This window comes from Scomber japonicus, chromosome 14 (genome assembly GCF_027409825.1).
Source record: "Scomber japonicus isolate fScoJap1 chromosome 14, fScoJap1.pri, whole genome shotgun sequence".
Classification (NCBI taxonomy): Eukaryota; Metazoa; Chordata; class Actinopteri; order Scombriformes; family Scombridae; genus Scomber; species Scomber japonicus.
In genome coordinates, this window is record NC_070591.1 from 18773257 (window position 1) to 18795539 (window position 22283).

Here is a 22283-nt window from a genome sequence, read left to right on the forward strand (position 1 = left end):
CTCCTTGGTTTTAACACACAGTCTCCCTCCTTCCCTCACTTATTCTCCTCACATTCTGCCCCTCGCTGCCTCCCCGTCTCACAATCTTTGTCTCTTCCTTTGTTTCTTCTGTTCAATTCAAATCAAAGGGGATTTACTGTCATGGGAAACAGACCCTTACATTACCAAAGCAACAAAAAATGTATATGAACAGAAGAATACATATATGTTATTCAATCATTGTCTATGTACAGAGATGAAGGAGTACACAGGTGATTGACACTCTTAATGGTGGTTGTTGTCCATTGGACGCCCTTTTCTTGCTGCCGTGTTTGCTGTTATTCACCCAGCAGATATGCAAGATTTTTGTTATTAGCCACGTCTTCAAATTGTTTTCGGGTGATTGTAATCTGTGTTTCATGTGTGTTTCTAATGTCTCGGTACTGTTGGCAGGTGGGTAGCTTGGTTTCCACCTCCTGTTGTATGCAGTGGGTGTGCAGTCTGTCATCTCTGTGGAGCCTGGTCTGTATGCAGCTGAGTCTTCTCTCTTTATGGCCAAATAGCATTGTTTCCAATGTGTCAAATAGTTTTATTTTTGCTTTCTTATAATTTGGTTTAGTCTAATAGGGTTCTGTCCAGGGAATCTGCTTGTGTTAGTGAAAAGAGTCCAAGAGCCAGCTGACTGAGGGGGCAGTTCTGTCTAGGGTTTCTCTGTAGGTGAGGGCTTGGTAAGGAAATGTGTCAGGATTAATTTATTTTAGGGGATTATAAAATGCATTTTTTTTAAATTTTGGATGCACATAATATGTCTTCCTCTCTCCCATGCCATCTGTTCAGAAAATGTCAATTTGTGTGTATTCATGTGCCTGATCTTACAAAGATAAACTGGACCAAAGGACACTTCAAATACAAAAATGCTACAAGTATTAAAACATGCAATAACTGTTGCTTTAATGTTTTTCTTCTGTATAATAGGGCAGAATGCTAAACCAAAAGTTATCTGTAAAAATCATGACAGTTTTCATAGTGTGCTTTTACAATATGAGGATCAGTATAATATGGCACTGGTTTAACATTTAAACAGGTTTAAACAGCCCTTTATTAAAAACAACTGTACATTATTTGGGAAAGCATATTTATTGTTCTCATACAAAAATGATTTACATACAGAATATGATTTCTTTATATTGCTTCATATAAACACAAATATTACATTATTTCAAAGAACAACCCAGCTTTTCAAATCAAACAAAAAAAGCAATTTATGCAATAATAATAATCTTAAAAAAAACAACCAAAAGTGCAAAATCAGAGAGATGTGATTTCTGCTTGTGTTATCCCGGCATCCTTTGCCATGGCATAGAAATGGCCTTGTTTTTCCAGGAGGTTGCTCGGAGTATCAAATTCCACAATTTTACCAGCATCAAGCACCATTACCCTGCAGAAGAAGAAAATAGACAAAACTCAATGAGTGTACAAGAGGAGTGTGTCATTACTGCCCAGGAGGATCTGACAAAGAGGTATAGTACATTTGAAAAATTTGCCACACAACAACTCACCTGGAGCTGTCCATGATGGTATGCAGGCGGTGGGCAATGGTGAGGACAGTGCAGTGTGAAAACTCTTTGCGGATGGTGTTCTGAATTAGATCGTCTGTCTCCAGGTCAACAGCTGCTGTGGCTTCATCCAGGATCAAAATACGTGACCTCTTCAGCAGTGCTCGGGCCAGACAAAGCAGCTGCCTCTGCCCAATACTGGAAGGAGAGTGATATGCGTTGATATTTCAAAAGACCACCTTTAGAGTGTGCATTAAATAGTTACAATAGAGCACAAATGGACATGTTTCAAAAATACTTTTTTTTAGGTTTTTAAATTGACATAGGATATTTGAAGGTAAACACTTGACCAGTTGAGGTAAACACTTGAGCTGTGTAGGTGGAATGTACAGACATCCCATTAAGCTTAGATTGTGTGAAGTGGACTCACAGCACGTTCAATGACAAGGTAATTATGTTAGGATGCTGGAAATCACCACACTTGCGGGTGCAACAAATAGTGTGTATAACAGTGTGAGTGTGTAAACATAATTTCTGAGAAAACAACATAGCAAATGGTTTTACCACTGTTTCAACAGGAGATGGAACCATATTAAATATATCTTTAATGAGAGTGGAAGCTTAGTCCAACACCCTCTAGGTGATTACTAAACTGAACTGCAATCCATCAACTGGGCATCAAATATGTTCTGTGCCATTTTCATCAGTGTTGACTGAATTGTGTATCTGTGTATTTCTTGGATGTACCTGAGGTTCTCTCCCCCCTCTGAGACCTCATGTTGCAATCCTTCATTCAGCCCTGTTACATAGTCCTTCAGATGGGAGAGCTCCAGCACTCTCCAGACCTCTTCATCACTGAATCTGTCAAATGGATCCAAGTTCATTCTCAAGGTCCCGGAGAACAACACCGGATCCTATTCCCATGGGGTTAGAGAGGTCAGTGCACCATTTAGAACTGAATGCCTTGTGTGCATTATAGTGTCTTTCTTTGTGTGTACATACCTGTGGTATGATCGTGAGCTTGTTTCTTAGGTCATGTAAGCCAATGGTGGAAATATCTATGTCATCAATGAGGATACGACCTTCAGCAGCTTCAATGATTCTGAACAGGCAGTTGGTTAGGCTTGATTTGCCAGCTCCTGTGCGACCCACTATACCAATCTGGATGCAATGAGAGACACCATATGGGTGTGAGAGACAGTATATTAGGTGAAACAAAATGGCTGACAAATCATTCATATGGTCTTTATAATGTACAGTCACTGACCATCTGTTTCTGGATATGTACATGAAAGTGTAAAATCTTTTTCACATGGATAACTGCATGCTTTTATGCTTATTGCAGATTCATGCCATACATTAGTGATTCAGCCAATACTGAGTTCATGATCTTTCAAACCAGCTGCCAAAACACCTGGTAAAGAGATTCATTATAAACAAAGGTACATGGCAAAACCCCCTGCCTGAGGTATTACAATGATGTATTATATTCATCTCTAGTTTGTTGCAGGCGTTTCCATAACAGAGGCTACGTATCTGCACACTGTAGATATAGCAAAAAACTGATTCATCAGAGATTCATCCTCAGAAAATTCAGGGGGGAAATAATTTCAGCAAAGGACACTACAAAGTAAAGCAACTGAGCCAAACTGAAACAAACAAAACATTAGATTGCTTTCCAAAGATAAAAGGCACAAAATGAAAGGGAACTGAGGACAGATTCAGATGTATGTCTTCTTCTTTTAGATGGTTGGTTTCCCCACCAATAAGTAAAATATAAACTGTTGTTTGGACACTGACTTCAGAGTTAGATTTGTCAGTGTTTAAAATCCTTTCACATCTAATTCTAATGATGAAGCTATATTAGAATAGAATAGTCTTTATTGTCATTATACAATGTATAATGACATTTATGAAGGCATCGCTGCAGTACATTTGGTTAAAATAAAGGAAAGAATAAAAGAATAAATAGCATATAAAAGAATGAAGAATAAATAAATAGCAGCAATTCAATAGACAAGAATCAGTGCAATGAGGTAGTCATGGAGTGTCAATACAGGAGCATAGCAGCAGAATAGCAGCCTAAATTATATATTAGCCTATATTATTTGGTTATGCAGGTTTAGTTGATCTAATTTGCATGTAATAAATGAATAATGTATATATCCACACAACACTATTGAGATTTTTCAGCAGTCTACATTCACACTTTGATAAATCCTTCATAGTCATTATATACACAGAGACACATACAGACCTTCTCAGTGCTATGAATGTCACAGGTGATTCCATGGAGCACCAGGTCTAAACCAGCTCTGTAACGGACCTTGTAGTTTTCAAACTGCACTCTTCCTGACTCAGGCCACTTCTCTGCTGGCCGAGTGTCAGTTATCCATTTGGCCTGTAGAAACACAGACACAGTGTTGCTTTTCATTTTTTGAGGCCATTGCTTAGATTGTGTGTTTTGTTTTATTTATCTGTGCCTACTTGTATGGGCAGATAAAGGAAAGTAGGATGCTAATGACACCATCTAAAGGATCTTTTCTAAAGTCTGTGTCAAAAGTAGAAAACTTAAATGAAAGGAAAAAAAACATAATAATAATAAAAAAAAAAAAAAAATGTGTTGTCAGCAACTAAAGCACAATTCAAGTTAAATGGCAGTAATTGGTGGTTTGATGATGGTTTACAGAGTGGTTTTTGACAGTACAGAGAAGCTCTCTATTTGACATACCTCGTTCTCAAGCTCGGAGTATTCACTCACTCTCTCCACAGCAACAATATTGGTCTCCAGCTCTGAGGACATCCTCACCAGCCAGTTGAGGGTCTGGGTTACCTAAAAAGCCCCAATAGGAGAGGGAGGACTGCATTTATATTTCAAGTATTATTACACCTTATTATTGCTGCTAACATCATGATTATCAGTGTAATTATTATTGCCATTGAAATCAACATCATCAGAGTGTGATTGTATCAGCAACTGACGTTAAGGGCGTAGGATATAGACAGGCCAACCAGGCCGCTATCAAGAGAGTCCCTGGAAATGACGGCAAGCATAGCAGCAAAAAACACCACCAGGTTTCCCAGAAACTCCAGACGAATGGCCAGCCACCTGTAGAGTGAACAAACACGCATGAAAGCAAATTCATCATTTTACCAACACTCTGAAAATCCCACGAGGATAACAATGTGCTAGGATTTGTTAATGATTTGTGTTTGAGGGTGCATTTAGTGTTCAATATCTGACCTGTTTGACACTATCCATGGGTAGACAGTCTTGAGGTTTTCGTCAATAGTTATTTCATTGTGTTTAAGAAATCTTTCTTGATGGCCATAGGCTCTTATCACCGACAGACCCGACACTGTCTCACCAAAGTGTGAGTATACAGGAGAGCGAGACACTGAGTCCAATCGACGCAGCTGCCTTGAAGACGCTACATAGAAGCGCTAGGTAAAGAGAGAAATCAACAGATCACAGTGGAGGGTTTAATTGAATTCCATTAACAATAGGAACAAGCCATTATCTTGTTTATTTTCACTTTCTTTTCGAGAGATAAATCACTGCTTTTCTTCCATCTCTTTTCCCTCTGCTGTGTTTGTTATTCATATTTTCCTGTGCTATCTTGTTCCACTTACCTGAACAAAGAAGTAGACCAGGGCAAGAGGAATGATGATAATGGCGAAGAAAGGGGTGGCCAAACAGATGACAAACAGCGTACCCAGCACACCCAGCAGACAAAGGAGCCAAGAGCGGAAGGATTGTGGGATGGCTTCATCCACTGTGAAAATGTCCTTTTGGACCAGTGTTGAAGAAGTTAGTGTTTATTAAAAAAAAACAAAAAAACTGTTACGGTAGTTTCAAGGAACCCAGAAAATGATCCATTGAATCCATGGAAATATATATATATGCCCACCTACACCAAGCCAGCTGTGTAAAAAAATATTTTAGGGAGAGAAATGCCTACAGATATAGTTTTTACTGTAGATGTTTGGTGTAACCTGGGAGTGGAGCAGGTAGTGTGACTGAGGAAATTAAGCTGCACTGACCACACCACGCTCAGCTGCTACAGTAATATAATTCAAGGTAAAGTTTACACCTTCAAAACTATGGTGTGTTTTGAAAAGTAAGAATAATTGAAGCTTAATGTCCACTTCCAGTAAAAGAATAGGTCTACAAAAATATGTGTTTTGTGTAATAGCAATTCTATTACATCAATATCAGAATTTTGTAGCAGGCTTAATGAACCATTCCCCTGTTAAAAATGAAGAAATTACCTACTACTGCATAGACTTATTCGAGTTATCCTATTAAGACTACAATTATAAAGGTATCACAACATTGGAAAAAATATGAAAAAAAATCTGAGAAGGTAAATGATAAATCCTACCTTTGCAAAGCGGTTTACAACCCTTCCAATGGGTGTGGTATCATAGAATTCCATGGGAATTCGCAGTAGGTTGTTGAGCAGCCTTGAATGCAGGATACGAGATGCAGTGATCGAAGCATTTGCCAGGAGCAGTGTACCAAGGAACACAAATACACCTGCAAATAAAATGAGTTTATAAAATACATGATTGCACCTTCACATAATGAAATCCAGTCTTGTACAAAAAATGAATGAGGTTAGGGAAAAGAACTTTGGACGCATGCGCACTTTCTCTAATGATTGAAACTTTTATCCATAAATACCCAAGTGAATGGTAAATGGGCTGCATTTGTATTGTGCCTTTCTAGTCTTCCAACTACTCAAAGTGCCAACTACTCCACACCACCATTCACCCATTTATACACAAATTCATACACTGTTGGCAGAGGCTGCAATGCCAAAGTACTCATCAGGAGATATAGTACCCTAATGCTCCTTCACAAACAATGAGGCAAAGAAAAGTGCATTTTACCATCTCAAATATATTATGTTACATCCACCAACTCTGCAATTCCTCATCTTACAGTACAATGAAAAAACAACCTGTTTGAACCCACACTCTAGTAATCACCTTTTGCAAAGTAGTTACATTTAGTCAAAAGAAGTTTTGCTGCTTATCTGCTAAGTGAAGCACCACATCAACCAACCAACCAACCAACCAACCAACCAAGCAATCAATAAATCAATCAATCAATCAATCAATCAATCAATCAACCAACCAACCAACCAACCAATCAATCATTATTTATACAGTGCCAAATCACAAACATAACTCCTAGGTTGCTTACAGTGGTGCTGGAGGCCAGAGTAATGCCATCCATAGTTATATCATTACATAATGTGTTTCTAAGGTATTTGGGGCCAAGCACAATAACTTCAGTTTAATAGCAGAAAGTTGCTCTTCATCCAGGCCTTTATGTCCTTAAGACATGCTTGTAATTACATTAACTGATTTTTCAATTTATCATTAAAACGTAAACACCATACACTATAACACAGACTAGTTCATTAGAAACAAACATCAGCCAATCCTCGTATGACTCACTATGTTGTTGAGTCACACTTAACAATCTATCATTTACAAGCAATTGAACTCTGCCTTGTAACCTCACCTTGATCTCTTTACACCCTGTATCTAATTGACTACAGGGAGAAATGAAAGATAGCGGGGCCTGCTGCATTTAAATAATAAATATAATAAATAATTAAATAATCAATTAAAATAATCAATTAAATAATTGCAATTAAAGAAGATTATGAGCAGAGGTGTCAACTCTCACGCAATCAGAGTGAGTGTCGCAAATGACTGAATGAATATAGCAACGCTGCTATTTCTCACGCTGTCAAAAAAAATACTGAACTTTCTTTTTAAAATGATTAGTTTGGACCCCCGCCCCCACACACACACACACACACACTTCTACCATGTCTATAATCAGTACATCAGTCCATCCACTCTGCGCTACTTTCAGAGCGCTGTGTCAGTGCTTCATTATTGAATCCGTTCCGCTTGTTTATTGAAATTAAAAACCCAAGTCAATGAAACTCTGCTCCACGTTTTCACTGATACCAAACACACACACACACACACAAATCAAGCAAAACTCTGGTGAGGCCTTTGGCAGCAGTACCTCTCTTTTCTCTCCAATGATCAACCCAGATAAGTAGTAAACACACCCAGTAACACTAATCGCTTCACAAACTCCAGTCATATCTCATGTATTTAAACCTATGGCATCGGGAGCTCCTGTATGTATGTCTGTATGAACTGTAGTGTTATGTCCTTTTTATCCAGTTTTAATATTTATTGCTTCATGTGGTTCTGTTTGAAGCCAAAGACAAATGCCATGTGAGTGGGCAATAAGGATTTCTATTCTATTCATCAAGATACAGTGGAAAAACTAATTTATTCCATAAATAGACAGGGAATGATATAACTTAAACTTTTGTGCCGTCTCCATGTCCACAAACTCCCACATAAAGCTGCTGACTGAGCCTTTGAGTCTGTACGATTCACTATGTACAGTACTGCCTTTTGGGATGTACCAGCGAGTTCATAATATTTAAGAAGAAATCAACTCCCTGCAAAAACATTCCTCACAGAAAACAACAATGGATTTAGTCTGCTGTAGGTCTTCAAGAGAAAAGATATATATAAGTACTTGCACAAATTTAAAATATAAAGCAGTTGGAATAAAAACACACAGCACAGCAAATGGTGCTCCAGCCACAATGAAACAGAGGAAGTGGTAGTATTTCATGATCATGATTCCGTCATTCAACATAATCTTTTGGGAAATCACCAGAAGTTAAAAAGCTCGCCTCATGTGACAAGAATCAAAAATGTTGAAGCAGCTGTCAGCGGTTTGACAGATTTGACAGTTGCGCTTTCTCAGTTCAAGCTTTTCTATTCTGACGGTCTAGTTCTGTCATCTATACTTATTTTTGTCCTTTTCATTATTTAAATTGATATAAAATCCTCTGCACTCCAACAACATACCCAGTTCTATGTTTTTTACATGCTGACAAAATGCCTCAGAGGAAAATTTGATTAAATGAAATTGTTGAGGGCTAAAAACTTAACAGTAATACAGGAGATCATTTAGGCAGAGAGGATAAATATTGGGCCTAAGCAGCTTGTTTTTCTGTCAAGGTAAGTAGGTTCAACATATAACTCGACATTTTGGGAAATATGCTTAATTGCTTTCTTGTTAAGGGGTAGATGAAATAATCAATTCCACTCTCATGTCTGTGTATTCAGCATGTAGCTAGAGTCTGCCTTACTCTCTCTAAAATTGAAACAAATGCCTACCACCAGCAATAAAGCTCACTAATTAACACATTGCATCTTGTTTGTGTAACCAGGAGACAAGTAAAAATGTAAAAACTTTACAATGAGGTACTAAAACAATCCTGAGCAGTTACTAAGGAACTAGTGAGGACCAAATCAGAAATGACCTGATAAGAGTCAAGGACATAATAGATGTTTTATTTATAGGAAGTTCCTGAATAACTTTGAATCAAGGACTATAGATAATAAAGAGTGAAGGGGCGCAGACCTGGAGACATTGTATCTTTTAATCATTCTGCAATACTTAATTCATGCCTGTGTACTATTGTTTTAGACACTGGAAACTAAAACATATTTATGGGGAAGGCATATTGTGTTGTTATTGCCTTTCCACACGCCTCCACAGTTGAAATTTCAGCATCACTAATGCTGAAGAAAATGTCACTATGTGCTTTGCATATGAAGATTTTTTTAGAATCCTATATTCTCTGGATTGTTATTAAGGAGCTAATTGTGAAATCACCAGTAAAAACACTGGTGCAGCTGCTTGTTAGTTTTGTAGGAGAATATTTTACTTTACTTGAGGGGACACAAAAAGATCAACAAATGTTTAAGAAATAAGTTATTAATGAGTAGTTAATAGAGTTCATCAGAAACAACCCATGAAGAAGCCAGTATCTTGATTCATAGATATTTACCCCGCTCGTCATCTCTGAAGTTGGAGATGTTCAATGTATCTTATAATGTTTTTATTTATTTATTCATGAAAATGTCAGTTTTACTTGCCTGACCCTTGTGTGAGTCAGTATGCGCGGACCACACAGGGTGTCAGCGTGCACTGTCCTTATCTGTTGTCTCTGGCACAGCCCAAGATGTTTTTGTTGGTGTGTGTTTTTTTGTTTTGTGTATCTGAATCTATCCCACATGACTTGAATGTGGCATAAGTTTAGCTAATCACCTCACCTGCCTGTAGCTCCACACTTAAAGTACAACCATGACAGTGGTGCTGACCTTCTCATATAACTGTCAGCAAAAAAGTAAATTAGTGTATTTTCATACAGAAGACCGGAAATAAGCTCAGTGTGCAGCTTGCAGCAGAGATTATGGTAAAACAACAGGATCATAAATAAATGAGAAGAGAGACAAAGTGTGCAATGTAACTGAGAGAAATGTAATTCACTTACAAATTGAAGCTAACTAATATGAATAAGAAAATATATATAATATAAAAATTAAAAATAAACAGTTACCCTGAGCCACTCCCAGTGCTCCGAACACTCCCACCCTGGTGTCCCTCAACGAGGCAGGGTATGTTTTGTTGTAGTAATCCACTGCATCATTAGTCCAGTCACTGAGCCACAGGTTCTGAGCAATGAAAGCTATGTTCTGGATGAAGTAAACCACAAAGACCATGGTAGCATATCCCCAGCCCAGGGCCCGCAGGTATTGGAGGTACACTGAGAACTTCACCTTGATTTCAAAGAGAGAAGAAAATTAGACAACAGATCTCATTTTGAGTCTGGTATGTGTCGTCGAGAGTATTGAGTAAATATCAATTTACCTGTCCTGTTTCCATGGCTTCCTTCTCTATTAGCTTCTGGCCTTTCTTAGATTCATCAACATCTTCTGCTTTTCTTACAGAGCTATTTTTTCTTAGTCTGACTCTAGAAAAAAAGGACAGAGCAGATGCAGTTTGAAAGCAGCATGAAAAGGTAGATAGTTAGTGACGGACTAAAATGTGGCTTTTTTTACGCTGTGCGAAGAAAAACTGAGACAATATTTAAACATAAGATCTTATCATGGTGATGACTTGATAGTGTGCTCTATAAGAAGCTCATTAAACCCACACAAACCATCACTCACTTACACCCAAACACACACACACACACACACACATACACCCACACATACACACACACACACACACACACACACACACACACACACACACAAGCTGTCTATTGTCTATTGTGTGACCCCAGTGTTCTAACCTGTTGCTGCGCTGGCTTCGGCGAATACTGTTTTCCCTTTTCAGTGTAACAGACACTGTGTCTTCCAAAGGAGAGTCAGGTTGAGTGTCCTCTCTTTCAGGGATGAGCTCCATGTCTGCAGTATCCTGGCAACTATCTAAATACATATGGTCCCCTATTATACATGGTGTCTTTACAAACATGTAGAAATATTGCACTTCATTATATTATATACTCCATGAAATTAAATAAATACAGCCTTTTTTTGAATTATATGATGGTCGCCCATGTGCACATCATGTACGTAATGCAGTGAGACAAAGATTAAATTACCTGATTCAGAATGGGTTCGATTGCTTTGTTCTTTGGCATATATGTCAAGAAACTCAGAAAAAGCTCCTTTGTTGGCACGAAGGCTTTTGTAGGATCCAACTTCAGAAACCACTCCATCCACCAAGACCACAATTTCATCTACATAAGGCAGGAAGCTCACTCCATGAGTCACCAAGATGCGAGTCTGTACAAACAATGACACATGGGGCATTAGCTGTGTAATCGAAAATCCGGCTGTGACAGTAAAAAGAGAAAAATATGCTCCCACTTGGCCAAATCATCCAGCGACACAACGTTTCTTTCCATTGCTACGCAGACGACACACAGATATACCTTCCCCTGAGATCCAGACTCAGAATTAAGTTTCATTCCTCATATCACAAAAATTGTCCTGTTATCAACAATTAAGAACAATCTCCAAACTCAAGCCGATGCTCACCCACTCTGACCTGGAAAAAATTATTCATGCTTTCATTTTCTCCCGTTAAGATTACTGCAACTCTCTCCTTTGCGGATTACCTCAAAAATGGCTCTCTCGCCTCCAACTAGTTCAGAACGCAGCAGCTAGGCTTCTTACTAGTTTTAACAGATGACATCACATCACCCCAATCCTCGCTTCTCTACATTGGCTCCCTGTTTGTTTCAGATTTCATTTTAAAATTTTACTGATGACTTTTAAAGCACGCTTGGGTATCTCCGTATGAGCCGGCCCGCAGCCTTAGATCATGGCGGGGCCTTTCTGGTGGTTCCAAAGCCAAGGCTGAAATATAGAGGGGACTGTGCTTTTGCCATCAGGGCCCCTCAGCTTTGGAACAACCTGCCTGAAGAAATAAGGCTTGCAGATTCAGTACCTTCTTTCAAATCACTTCTCAAAACTAATTTCTACAGACTAGCTTTTATGTGATGTCATTTGTTTGATTATTGCTGCTGTCTTTATTTTATCTTATTTTTACTTTGTCTTATATATTTTTATATTTTCATTATCTCCTTACTGTATTCCATTGTCCTCTACCTTCATCTTGTCAATGTCAGTCTTGTTACTGCTCACTGTGTTGTCTGTCTTGTTTTTTATTGTAATGCTTTCACCTTGCCTTGTCTGTCAAAGCACTTTGTAAACTCTGTTTTTAAAAGGTGCTGTATAAATAAAAGTTATTATTATTATAAAAGATATGCTGATATGTGTTCACTGTCATAATGCATTTAGTATATTCCAGATAATGAAAAAAGGTTGTGTAAATGTAAGTCTGTAAAATTCTACCAATATTTTGCTAAATTAGAGTTGCAATGATTAGTCAATTAATTGATTAGTTGATGGACAAAAAAACTATTTCGATAAGTGAATAATGGTTTAAGCCATTTTTTGAGGAAAAATGCCTCAATCCGGATATGTCCAACTTCTGAAATATGATGATGTAATGCTTTCTTTCTTCATACATCATAGTAAACTGATTGCCATTGGTAGACCAAAACAAGAAATCTGAAGACAGCTTTGGAAAATTATTAATCAAGAAACTCATCAGCAGATTAATTGATAAGTAAGTTGCAATATCATATTCAAATCATAGATCTTTTGAGGTGAAACATTAATACAGATCAATACTTTATATGTTGGCTCAGCACGAACCTTGTCTTTGAGAATTCCGTTGGGTCCAATCACTTTTTCAAAAAGATGCTTTCCAACATGTGAGTCGACAGCAGACAAGGGGTCATCTAACAGATAAATGTCAGCCTGACTGTAAGTTGCTCTGGCCAAGCTCACACGTTGCTTCTGACCCCCTGAGAGGTTGATGCCCTGAAGGCAGGAGAGGAGAGGAGAGTAGAGAAGAGGAGAGTAGAGGAGGGGAATGAAAAGAAATGGCATGAGACAATATTAGGTTTAAAGACCCATACAGAGTGTCTCTTAAAAATCCAAAGAGCTACAGTATGTTATCAATGTTTGCATATCATTTTTCTCTGGTATTTCAATTTGAGACAAAACATTTCTTCATTATAATGCTGCCTGACAGCTGTTAAGCCTTAGTTGGAAAAGCTTTCTACCATCACAAAATCTTAATTTCTATTCGACAATAATGCAACCTTTGCAGACATATTATGAGCAAGTTTTAAGTGCCAGGGTACTTGAAAATGTCATACCTGGGGAAAAAAGGAAGCCAATGTCTACTCTGACAGCAGGAAAAACATTGTGATGTTAAGTATGTTTATATTATATACTTGGAGTGAATTGTTTAAAATATGCAAAAATTATGGTAGGGAAGGGAGATATGACCAACAATTAATATCACACAACACTAGTATTGCGTTTAAAATGAAGGGCATTATTGGGCCGTAGTTTTACGGTTAATCATTGTGTTTGTGTTCTCAGAATGAGTTTACAGAGAGTAACACAGAATATGACACACACAGTAACAACTCCACGACTAATCTTTGAATCCTTGAATCTTTGCGTCCCTCATATCATTGAGCCCTGGCCTTACCTTCTCTCCAATCTCTGTGAGGTCACCCCCAGACAACAGCTCCAGGTCAGGTTTCAGGGCACAGGACTCTATCACCTCCTGGAACCTCCTTTCCTCATGAGGAGAGCCAAACAATATATTATCCCTCAGAGTGGCATTTTGGATCCAGGCTTGCTGTGGTACAAATGCAACAGAACCCTGGGGATACAGACATTAAAAATCAGGCACAGAGTTCCTTTTGAGCAACAAAAGGCTGTATTAGTCTAGGTTTTTATTCATACTAGAAGCTACACACGTTTAAAGTGGAATGAGCTCTTTATAGAAAAAGGTTCTAAAGCCTTATTTGATGGCATTGGTCACAGTTTGAAGATCTCACAATGCTGCAGCAACCTTCAATAATGGCTTTTCTTATGGAGCAAAAAATGGGAAAAAAGAGAAACTTCCTGTTAAATATGCATCAACCTGCTTTTTGAACAAGTGAGTGGAATAACATATTTATACTGTATTTATGTGAAGAACAGGTTCTATTAATTAGACAGCTGTAAGTACAGGTGTGAGTGCACCCAGGGAAGCACTGAGGAAGTATATAGGTTCCAGCAGACTGGGCACAGGAAGTGCACTGATGCCTTGTTAAAAACAACAACGCATTTGGACTTTGCAAATGACACACAGAAACATTTACAGTAATACCCTAAAGAATTTACATGATGAGAAATCAAGTACTCTCTCATCACTTTTTGCTCTGAAGTGAGTGAAATATTCAATTTTCCCAGATGAAGAACCGTCTTCATAAACTCCAGTGTTCAGTACTCAGTTCGGTACTTTCTGTTCCTAAACATTGTTTGAAATAAGTTATTTAACACATAATTGAACTTAGAAAATTGTGCACATTACATGTCCACTAGTATTATTAGACAGATATGAAGATAGAGATTAAGTATCACCTTAATGTTGATAAAGCCTTTAGTGCTGTACATCTCTCCCAGGAGGGCTGATATCAGAGAGGACTTCCCTGAGCCTACAGCTCCCACTACTGCCACCAACTTCCCTGGCTTAATGTCCAAAGATACACTGGAAAATACACACACAATAAATGTGTTATAGTAAAATACAGCAGAGACAAATAGAATGTGTAATATTGTGTGTGATTCAAAAAACATACTTCTTAAGCAGGGGCTCTGTTTCTCTTTCCCAGGCAAAGGAACCATCATTGATGCTAACAGCAGAGTCTAACAGATGAAAACAGATGGACAGTAGATTTAATAACAAACAAAAGACCTCACTGGTAAATAAGCTTCACTGCTCAACAGAGGAACAGGTGTACATGATGATTATGAACCTACTGAAACTGGGGTCATGGCGCACAGTGTCACTTTCAAGATCTTCACCTCCCAGAAATTTCTCTAGGCGCTTCCTTGACACTGTTGTCTAAAAGTGTAGTAGAACATAGTTATTGGGCTAATCTAGCACATGGTTCAGTATGTCTTCATGTACCATGTTTTGTTGTGTCCTTACTTGCACCATGGCAGCAATGAGCATGGGCAGCATGGCTAGGGGAAATCGAAGGATGTTAAAGAGAGAGATGGAAGTGAAAGCCTTCTCAGCAGTCAACACATTGTTTGGGCTCACCGCTACAAACACGGCAAATGAGGCCAGAGACACCTGGGAAAGGGAAAGTGTTAAAAAAGAACATTTACAAAAAGTGTCCATGACCTGTTGCTCATAGTCTTTTTGTGGGGACTCACCAGAGCTGGGGCGCAGCTAAAAACGAAGGTAGAGACTGAAGTTAGGTAGGCAAACTTCCTCATGACCTTCAGTTCTTGACCCCTAATGCCTTCCACCTGCGTCTGGAAGGATGGCTCCCATGCATATAGCTTCAGAATCTGGTGGGAGGTAGAGGGAGGAAGACGGAATAGTGCAGAGGACATGGGAAAGGGTGGGGGAACATTGAGATAGTATTCATACTATTATGATACCGATAAACCACAGGTGGTGCTTGTAGTACAATAGAAGGCACTGCAGCTTTTTCCTGAAGCAAAAAAGCCTTTCATCTGAGGAAGGCCTCACTTATAGTGCCCCACCTTCACCAATCCCAATGCACTATTTTTACTTACATGGAGCAGAGGCGGTGAGCCTATACCATTGATACATATATTAACCATCTACAATTTCTGAATAAGGGTGCTTACCTTCATCCCATTGAGTATTTCATTCATGATTTTCAGTCTCTTGTCTTTGAACTTCATATTCTCGATCTGAAAGGAGAAATGTAGCCTACTTTTGATATGAAGTTGAACTGATGAACTGGTGTTGAAACACTTCTGATAAAAGAGGTTGTTTGTAGTTTCCATTAAATCAAGCGCTCTCAAAGATTGTACAGGATGTCTTATGGATACTCAATAATTTATTTTACCTGAATACAAAACACTGAGAAAATAATAATAAAATGTATGAATCTTCCTCAGACAACTAAACAAACACTGTAAAAGTATGGTGAAATAAAAGACTCCTGAAGGACTTTTGATCCCAATCAACCTCTGCTAAATGATCCCAACCAAATAAGTTTGCAATGCAATGTTGTTACAGCTCATTATATAGATGGCAGAAGGGGAGCAACTGAAAAACTATGGGCATCAAGAATTCATCTGATAAACAGGAGATTTAAAACTGATGAAATATCGTGAAAGTAAAATTATTGATACTGAGAACTGCAATATTGACTCACTGACTGACACTAACTGACATATATATTTTCTTCTGTAATCTCACAAAATATCCAATAAATTTGATCACAATGTTTATTATTTCCGTGGTCACAATTTTCTGTCTTCCTAAAAGAGTAAACATGAGTCTAATAGAATCACAGAAACTGTTCAAAAGCTCATACGTCAGAAGGTCATGTGAAAGTTGTTACCGTTATAAATACAAAACAAAGACTGGAAAAATGCTATAAAGTCACCTGGAGTTGTTGTAACTGGTAACTGTCCGTGTCCTGGTGTATTGTGTTACGTTTTACACCATATTCATAATGTGACCTAAAATGAATGGTATATTCGCATACTGTACAATAAAGATAAGATGTTAAAACTATCTTGTATATGTGTGTAATTCTGCTGACCTGGAATTTTCTGGCCTTGGTGGCTAGCAGACCATTGATCGGCACCATTAGCACCATAACTGCCAGTCCTGCCAACACAGAAGGTCCTAACTCCATCCACAGGAAAACAATGGACAGTCCGATCTGCAGAGGGCAGGACCACAGCAGGTGGATGAAGTTTGTCACATCGTTGAAACGTTGGGCATCTGCTGACATCAGATTCACTGTTTCCCCAACTGTTGACTCTTTACGAGTGTCATTAGACACCACCAATGCCTTGAGAGAAGTAAGAGAGAAGGGGCAGGGGTCAAAGAGGGAGGAGGAAAAGAAGTATAAGAAATAAAATTATTTTTCTGAAAATTCATACTCATTGTAAGAACAGAGCAGCAGGTGGCTCTTGGAGGCATGGCTATTGATCAGGTCCCTTAAGGAAAAAATGACTGACTCTGATGTCAATCCGTAAGTTTTTTTTTTAAACATCAAAGGTTTGTTTATTACTGTATCCACATCTACATAAGCTACTGAATAGTTCAAGAAATTCTCTAGACTGCAAGCCAGGAAATATCCCTTTCTCAATGACAATCATGCAGTCATCACATGTGCAGAGTTTTCACTCAGACAGATGACAAGTCTCTGAAGGGGTAGTTGAAAACTGCAGGTGGTCACTCATTTCTCATGACATGCAATGCCACAGTGTTTTTTGGTTTTCTGAGGTAAAGTAAGATATTTTTGCTGTGCTGTCAGTTCTGAATTTACCTTTTTGTACACAGCAGCGATAATGGCAGTGCGAACCTTCATTCCCAGAACAAAGCAGCGCTGGAAGTACTGCTGCAGGAACAGAGACTGCAGAAGGGCCACCACGAGCAGCAGTACTGCATACAGATAACCTTCCCAGGCATATCTGGATTTGTCCTGAGTAAAGGAGATCATCAATCTAGGAAAAGAGAAAGGGTAGTTTATGCTGCAGCTCAAAAGTAATATTTAATAGTAAAAGAAAAATAAGTAGAACTAACATTTGACTTGACATTGTTTTCTTCTTCCTAACACATTTTATTCATTTATTGTGAATATTTGAGCTAAAAGGTTGGAGCATTTACAAGTAATCATTTGAACCTCTAAGATAAAGCACAGAAGGTGAACAATTAGATGTATCTTGTGCTTAATGAAAGAGGTGAGAAATTATGCTCAATCCTATTTTATGTGGCCTTTTCCACTTTTGCCAACAGTCCACCATCCTATTGTTTATAGCTATTTGTGTGTTGAGTTAATGATCACAGAATGCTGACAGAGTAAGGGAGTGAGTTGGAAAGTTAAGGGCCTGTGCTGTAAGTTTTTCATAAGGAATAATTGACTCATTTAAAACAATAATCAATAAAAAAAAGTATCTCAAAGTGTCTCTTGGCAAATCAGCTCCTTACAGGACAACTACAGGAAATCTGTGAAAATCTGCTGATGCTTCAAAGAGGATTTCGTTCACTTACTTCAGGAGTTGAGGACTGACAAAGGCCAGCAAGTCCTGCAGAAGTTTGAAGAAGGCGGACTCCAACAGAACCCCCTTAAAAGTCTTGTAAATGGTGGATATCATCCATGAATTGGGGTAGTTCTCTTCCTCTTTCTTTTTCTTCTCCTTCTTCTCTTTTTTGTCTCCTTTCTTTCCCCTTTCCTCCTGAAGAAAAACATTGTTTGAACGTTAGTCTTTGAGGACACGCTGATTCTATACAACAACACCTAGTGGAGAACAGTAATGCTATAAAAAATTAAATCCTTTTGGTGTGAGAAAATACTGCAATGTATATTGAAAGTCTTTTTTCTTCACACTCACCATCATCAGTACATCCTGACTGATACCTTTCCCCAGGCCATTAGAGAGGCTGTTCTGAGGGGCCTCCTCCTGAGCTTTCTCACGTTTTTTCTTGTTCTGTAACCGGACCCGAGCAGCAGCCAAATCAGACTCCATAAAATACTGGAAGCGTTGGCTGATGCAAGCACTGCTGTCTTCTTCGTTCAGTTCCCACATGTCTTCCTGAACCAGGGGCTGCTTGTAGCCTTTCAGCGCCATACTGGCAAGAGTAGGAATGCAAAATAAGAGTGAGCATGAAGGCCAACTTGGCCCAAATGTGTGGTTGTTTGCTAGGATTTTCGCTGCCGTAACTTTTCATTCACCTGTTAAACCAGTTGAAAGTGATTCTGCTCAAAAATGGTGCACCTGCCTCGGGATTCTGTGGAAAAGAAACAGTATGGTGATGAAGGCTCAGACTGAATAACTAAAGGCACAGAATGTATTACATTTGTTGCTCTTGGTGCTTAGGTACCTTCTTTACAAGCTCTTTGTCTTCTGGAGAGATATCAGCCACAGCAGAGAGAATAAATGCAATCAACTCCAGCCCAAAGGAAATGTAGAAAAGGCAGAAACGAGGGACATCACTGATCTCTCCCTGATGTTCAAATATGGGTTAAGAACAGTGTTTAAGAATGAGGGAGGTGTAACAGTGAATGGGACATTACTGATAACTGCTGTCAGTGTAATGATTCCAGTTTTCTCATCACTAAAATCGCTTGCTACCAACTTGATGTCATACCAGCCTGAGTGCCTCTCGTAGCAGCGTCTGGAAAGGGAAGATGTCACACAGGACAAGGAGAAGCCAGAAGAGGAAGAGAGTGGCGGAGTCCACTGCTCCTTCTGTCCGTCTTACACTCTCCTGACATAGCAACAGCAGGATCTGACAAAGGAGAAGGAGAAAGGTCAGAACATAAAAAAATGTCATTCTTTCATGTTGAACACCAGAGCGAATATAGCTTTTCAAAACTTCCCATTTACCCATGACACTGCAAACAGGACAGGATTTGCGTAATACACGCCAGGATTTTTCACTGTTGAAGGTGCATCCTTGTTTGGACCGTAATCCTCTCCTAATGTGAGTGCCAGGGCCGCTATGGCAATCAGGAGCAACAGTGACACAACAAGCTGAGGGGAGAAAAAACAGACTGGTGAATAAATCATATGAATTCAAAGGAATCTTCCGAGACTGAAAATTAACTGGTTATGATGAATCAGTAGTTAACAATGAATGAATTGTTTATATATTTTTGACACCTTTAATCAAGAGTCATTAATCATGATTTTATTACTGGTGTTACTGCAATTTAAATCAGCCTCCTGTTCTTCTCCCTCAACATTACATCATTACATTATCAACAGTATCAGTATTTCTTTTTCTTGCTGGGTGTATTACCTGTTTGCAGAGGTAGAGCTTGGAAAAGTGTTTTGTGTTCACTTGTGTCCTCCGGAAGAGAGCCACCAGGTGGAATGGGGCACAGAGCCACAAAAACCCCAGGGGGATCCAGACTAGCACCGTCTGCTCCACACATACCGGAAGGTCTGGGTCCTCTCTATCCACATATGAATCATTCTGGAACACAACACAGCATGCATACATAAACACACATTTAAGGAGGGAACTGACTATAAGATCCATACTCCTCTTCTGATCTCATGTAAAGGTGAACACAAACGCACTCCCATCCCTGTACCCCTGGAGTACCCACTATATTGCACCATTGGGACAGCTTACTCGTCCCTGATTAGAAATTTAATTAAGAGTGACTTACATGTGATTAAATCCTAAATCCCTGCTCACCGCTGTACACACAGCAGTACGTGTTCTATGTGTTTCCGGAAAAGACAGTGATGGAGAGATGAGAGCTAATGGAGCAACAGGAATGTGGAGTGAAAAGAGCAGAACACTGAGGAGTTTAATGTGTTTTTTGAAAGATCCTGAAAAAGTGAAGAAATTGTGGGGTTTGAAGCTTTTGAAGAGTTGCAACAGTATTTATTCGTGTTTCAAGCACTTTCATTTATTTGTTCTGTTATCTGCTGTGTGAGATCAATTTTACAGCCTCCATTATCAAGCACCAGGAGAAAATATAGAACCTAAAAGTACAGTCTGTGTCTGTGTATGTATTTATCAACTAAATGGATTCTTTGAAATTCCCCCAAAATAAATCTGTCTTACCTCCAGACCAAGGTTATTATAGTTTTTAAATTTTCTTTAGTTTTCAGTTTGCTTTTTTATTTCAGTTTAGTTTTAATTAGTTCAACAAGTGATTTAGTAGTTTCAGTTTAATTTTTATTTAGTTTTAGTCTTAGTTTTAGTTTTTCAGGTATTAAGAGAGAGCCTTGACTTGTAGAAGCTGAAAAGGATGAAAGAATGAGTGACACCAAATATGGTTTATCAAGTCCTTTTTAATTTCATTCTTTAACCACTGCTGCTGCAGGACAGGAAGTAATCGAGGGAGAAAACAAAGCTGAATTTATCTGCAATTCAGTTTAGTTTTAGTTAGTTTTACATTGTTCATTGTAGTTTTTATTTAGTTTTTGTTTTTGTTTTAATTGTAGTTTTTATTTTAGTTTCAGTTAACTAAATTATTTTTTCATTGCTAGTTTTAGTTTTAGTCTTAGTTTTAGATAACTATAATAACCCTGCTCCAGACTAAAGTCATTAGAATACAGTTTATATCTTTTCTGCTGAAAGTAAATTTGATCCTAAACTTTTCTTCCATTTCAACTGTTTCTTACAATCATAATAATGTAAGTTACAGCTCATAAACATGCACTGTCAGATATGCCCAGTCATGTCTTACCTAAGAGTCATTATTGTCTGTCATGCGTCACGTGTTCACAGAGCTCACTGTGTACAGGGGTGAAAATGCTATATAATGCTTTCAGATTCAAATATAATCAAACAACCTATTGAATATATTAGCAGTTTTTTATTTTGTTACTTAAATAGCTTTAATAGGTGCTTCATATTCATCTATCTATTTACTGATAATATGACCACCTTTGCAAAATAATAATAATATAGAAGACCTGCAATACAACAAAACAACTTGATTGAAGTCATAATAATAAATAATAATAATTTAGTTTAATCTGTGTAAGAGGTGATAATGGACGTACTATATTATAACAGCATAATAAAAAATAACAGAAAAAAAGTTACAGTATAAAGCCATCCAGAAAAGAATACTACAAACCTGAACCTGAAAAATGTCAGTTGTTACTGTGATTGTGTCAACCATCTGCATTCAAGTACATTTAGTGTATTGTTTAGCTAGTGAACATACATGTGTGTCAGAAGCTTATTTAGTGTTTGAGACTAAAAAGTGTATTTTCCTCAACCCCACTGTGGCGTCTTTTGGCTACATTAACCCTCAACTCACCCAGAAGATGGACCCACAGTACTCCTCCAGAGCTGCTGCACACATGGTCCACAATGACGGCTTCAGTTGCCCTTAGATGACAAGACAACCACACAAGTGTCAACCTCAGCTTCACTGCCGTTCAAGTCGACTCAAACAGTCCTACACTCTCTCCTGGTCCACCCACACTCCACAGACAATTACAGGATGTGACACTGAGGGACTTTGAGCCATGAGGCTTTTAAGCTGAGAGCAAGATTTGCGACCTCCTTACGCAGACAAAAAACATTGGTTGCCAGAGATGTACCGAATAAACGTGAAGAGCAGATGGTTTAATACCTAACTTGAGTCTTGATCTTTCTCCTTTTAGGTCAATCTTACGGGTTGTCTTCTAGCAGTCCTCTGTGATTTGTTTTATGTTTGAAAGCGCTCACATGCTGTCTTCCTGTTGGGTAAATGAGGATCCAGGTCCATAGAC

General features: G+C 38.5%; 1 protein-coding gene across 2 annotated transcripts; it reads right to left on the bottom strand.

Annotated features, from left to right (window-relative positions):
* Nucleotides 1-1096: 1096 nt before the first annotated feature.
* Nucleotides 1097-22283, bottom strand: abcc2 (ATP-binding cassette, sub-family C (CFTR/MRP), member 2). 2 transcript variants are annotated; one of them, XM_053333345.1, is made up of 33 exons: nt 22145-22283; nt 21827-21897; nt 19837-20013; nt 19422-19568; nt 19183-19323; nt 18916-19038; nt 18767-18822; nt 18426-18663; nt 18085-18269; nt 17360-17537; nt 16625-16879; nt 15696-15761; nt 15252-15389; nt 15022-15168; nt 14850-14934; nt 14669-14735; nt 14451-14577; nt 13528-13704; nt 12678-12845; nt 11054-11237; nt 10742-10877; nt 10312-10414; nt 10001-10220; nt 5921-6075; nt 5169-5324; nt 4780-4979; nt 4518-4644; nt 4267-4368; nt 3793-3936; nt 2538-2696; nt 2283-2449; nt 1539-1733; nt 1097-1417 (listed from the first exon to the last, which is right to left on the bottom strand). In XM_053333345.1, the coding sequence occupies exons 2-33, from the start codon at nt 21869-21871 to the stop codon at nt 1288-1290; spliced, it is 4698 nt and encodes a 1565-aa protein (XP_053189320.1). In that variant the 5' UTR covers nt 21872-21897; nt 22145-22283; the 3' UTR covers nt 1097-1287. The 2 variants fall into 2 exon arrangements, with proteins under 2 accessions (XP_053189320.1, XP_053189319.1); XM_053333344.1 differs by having other exon boundaries at nt 21827-22271.

Coding starts and splice junctions, on each gene's coding strand:
- abcc2 (XM_053333345.1), bottom strand. CDS start 21,871: ATGTGTGCAGCAGCTCTGGAGGAGTACTGTGGGTCCATCTTCTGG. Junction 17,538..18,084: donor GTCAGTCCTCAACTCCTGAA/GTAAGTGAACGA, acceptor CTCTTTTCCTAG/ATTGATGATCTCCTTTACTC. Junction 2,450..2,537: donor AGCTCACGATCATACCACAG/GTATGTACACAC, acceptor CCATGGGAATAG/GATCCGGTGTTGTTCTCCGG.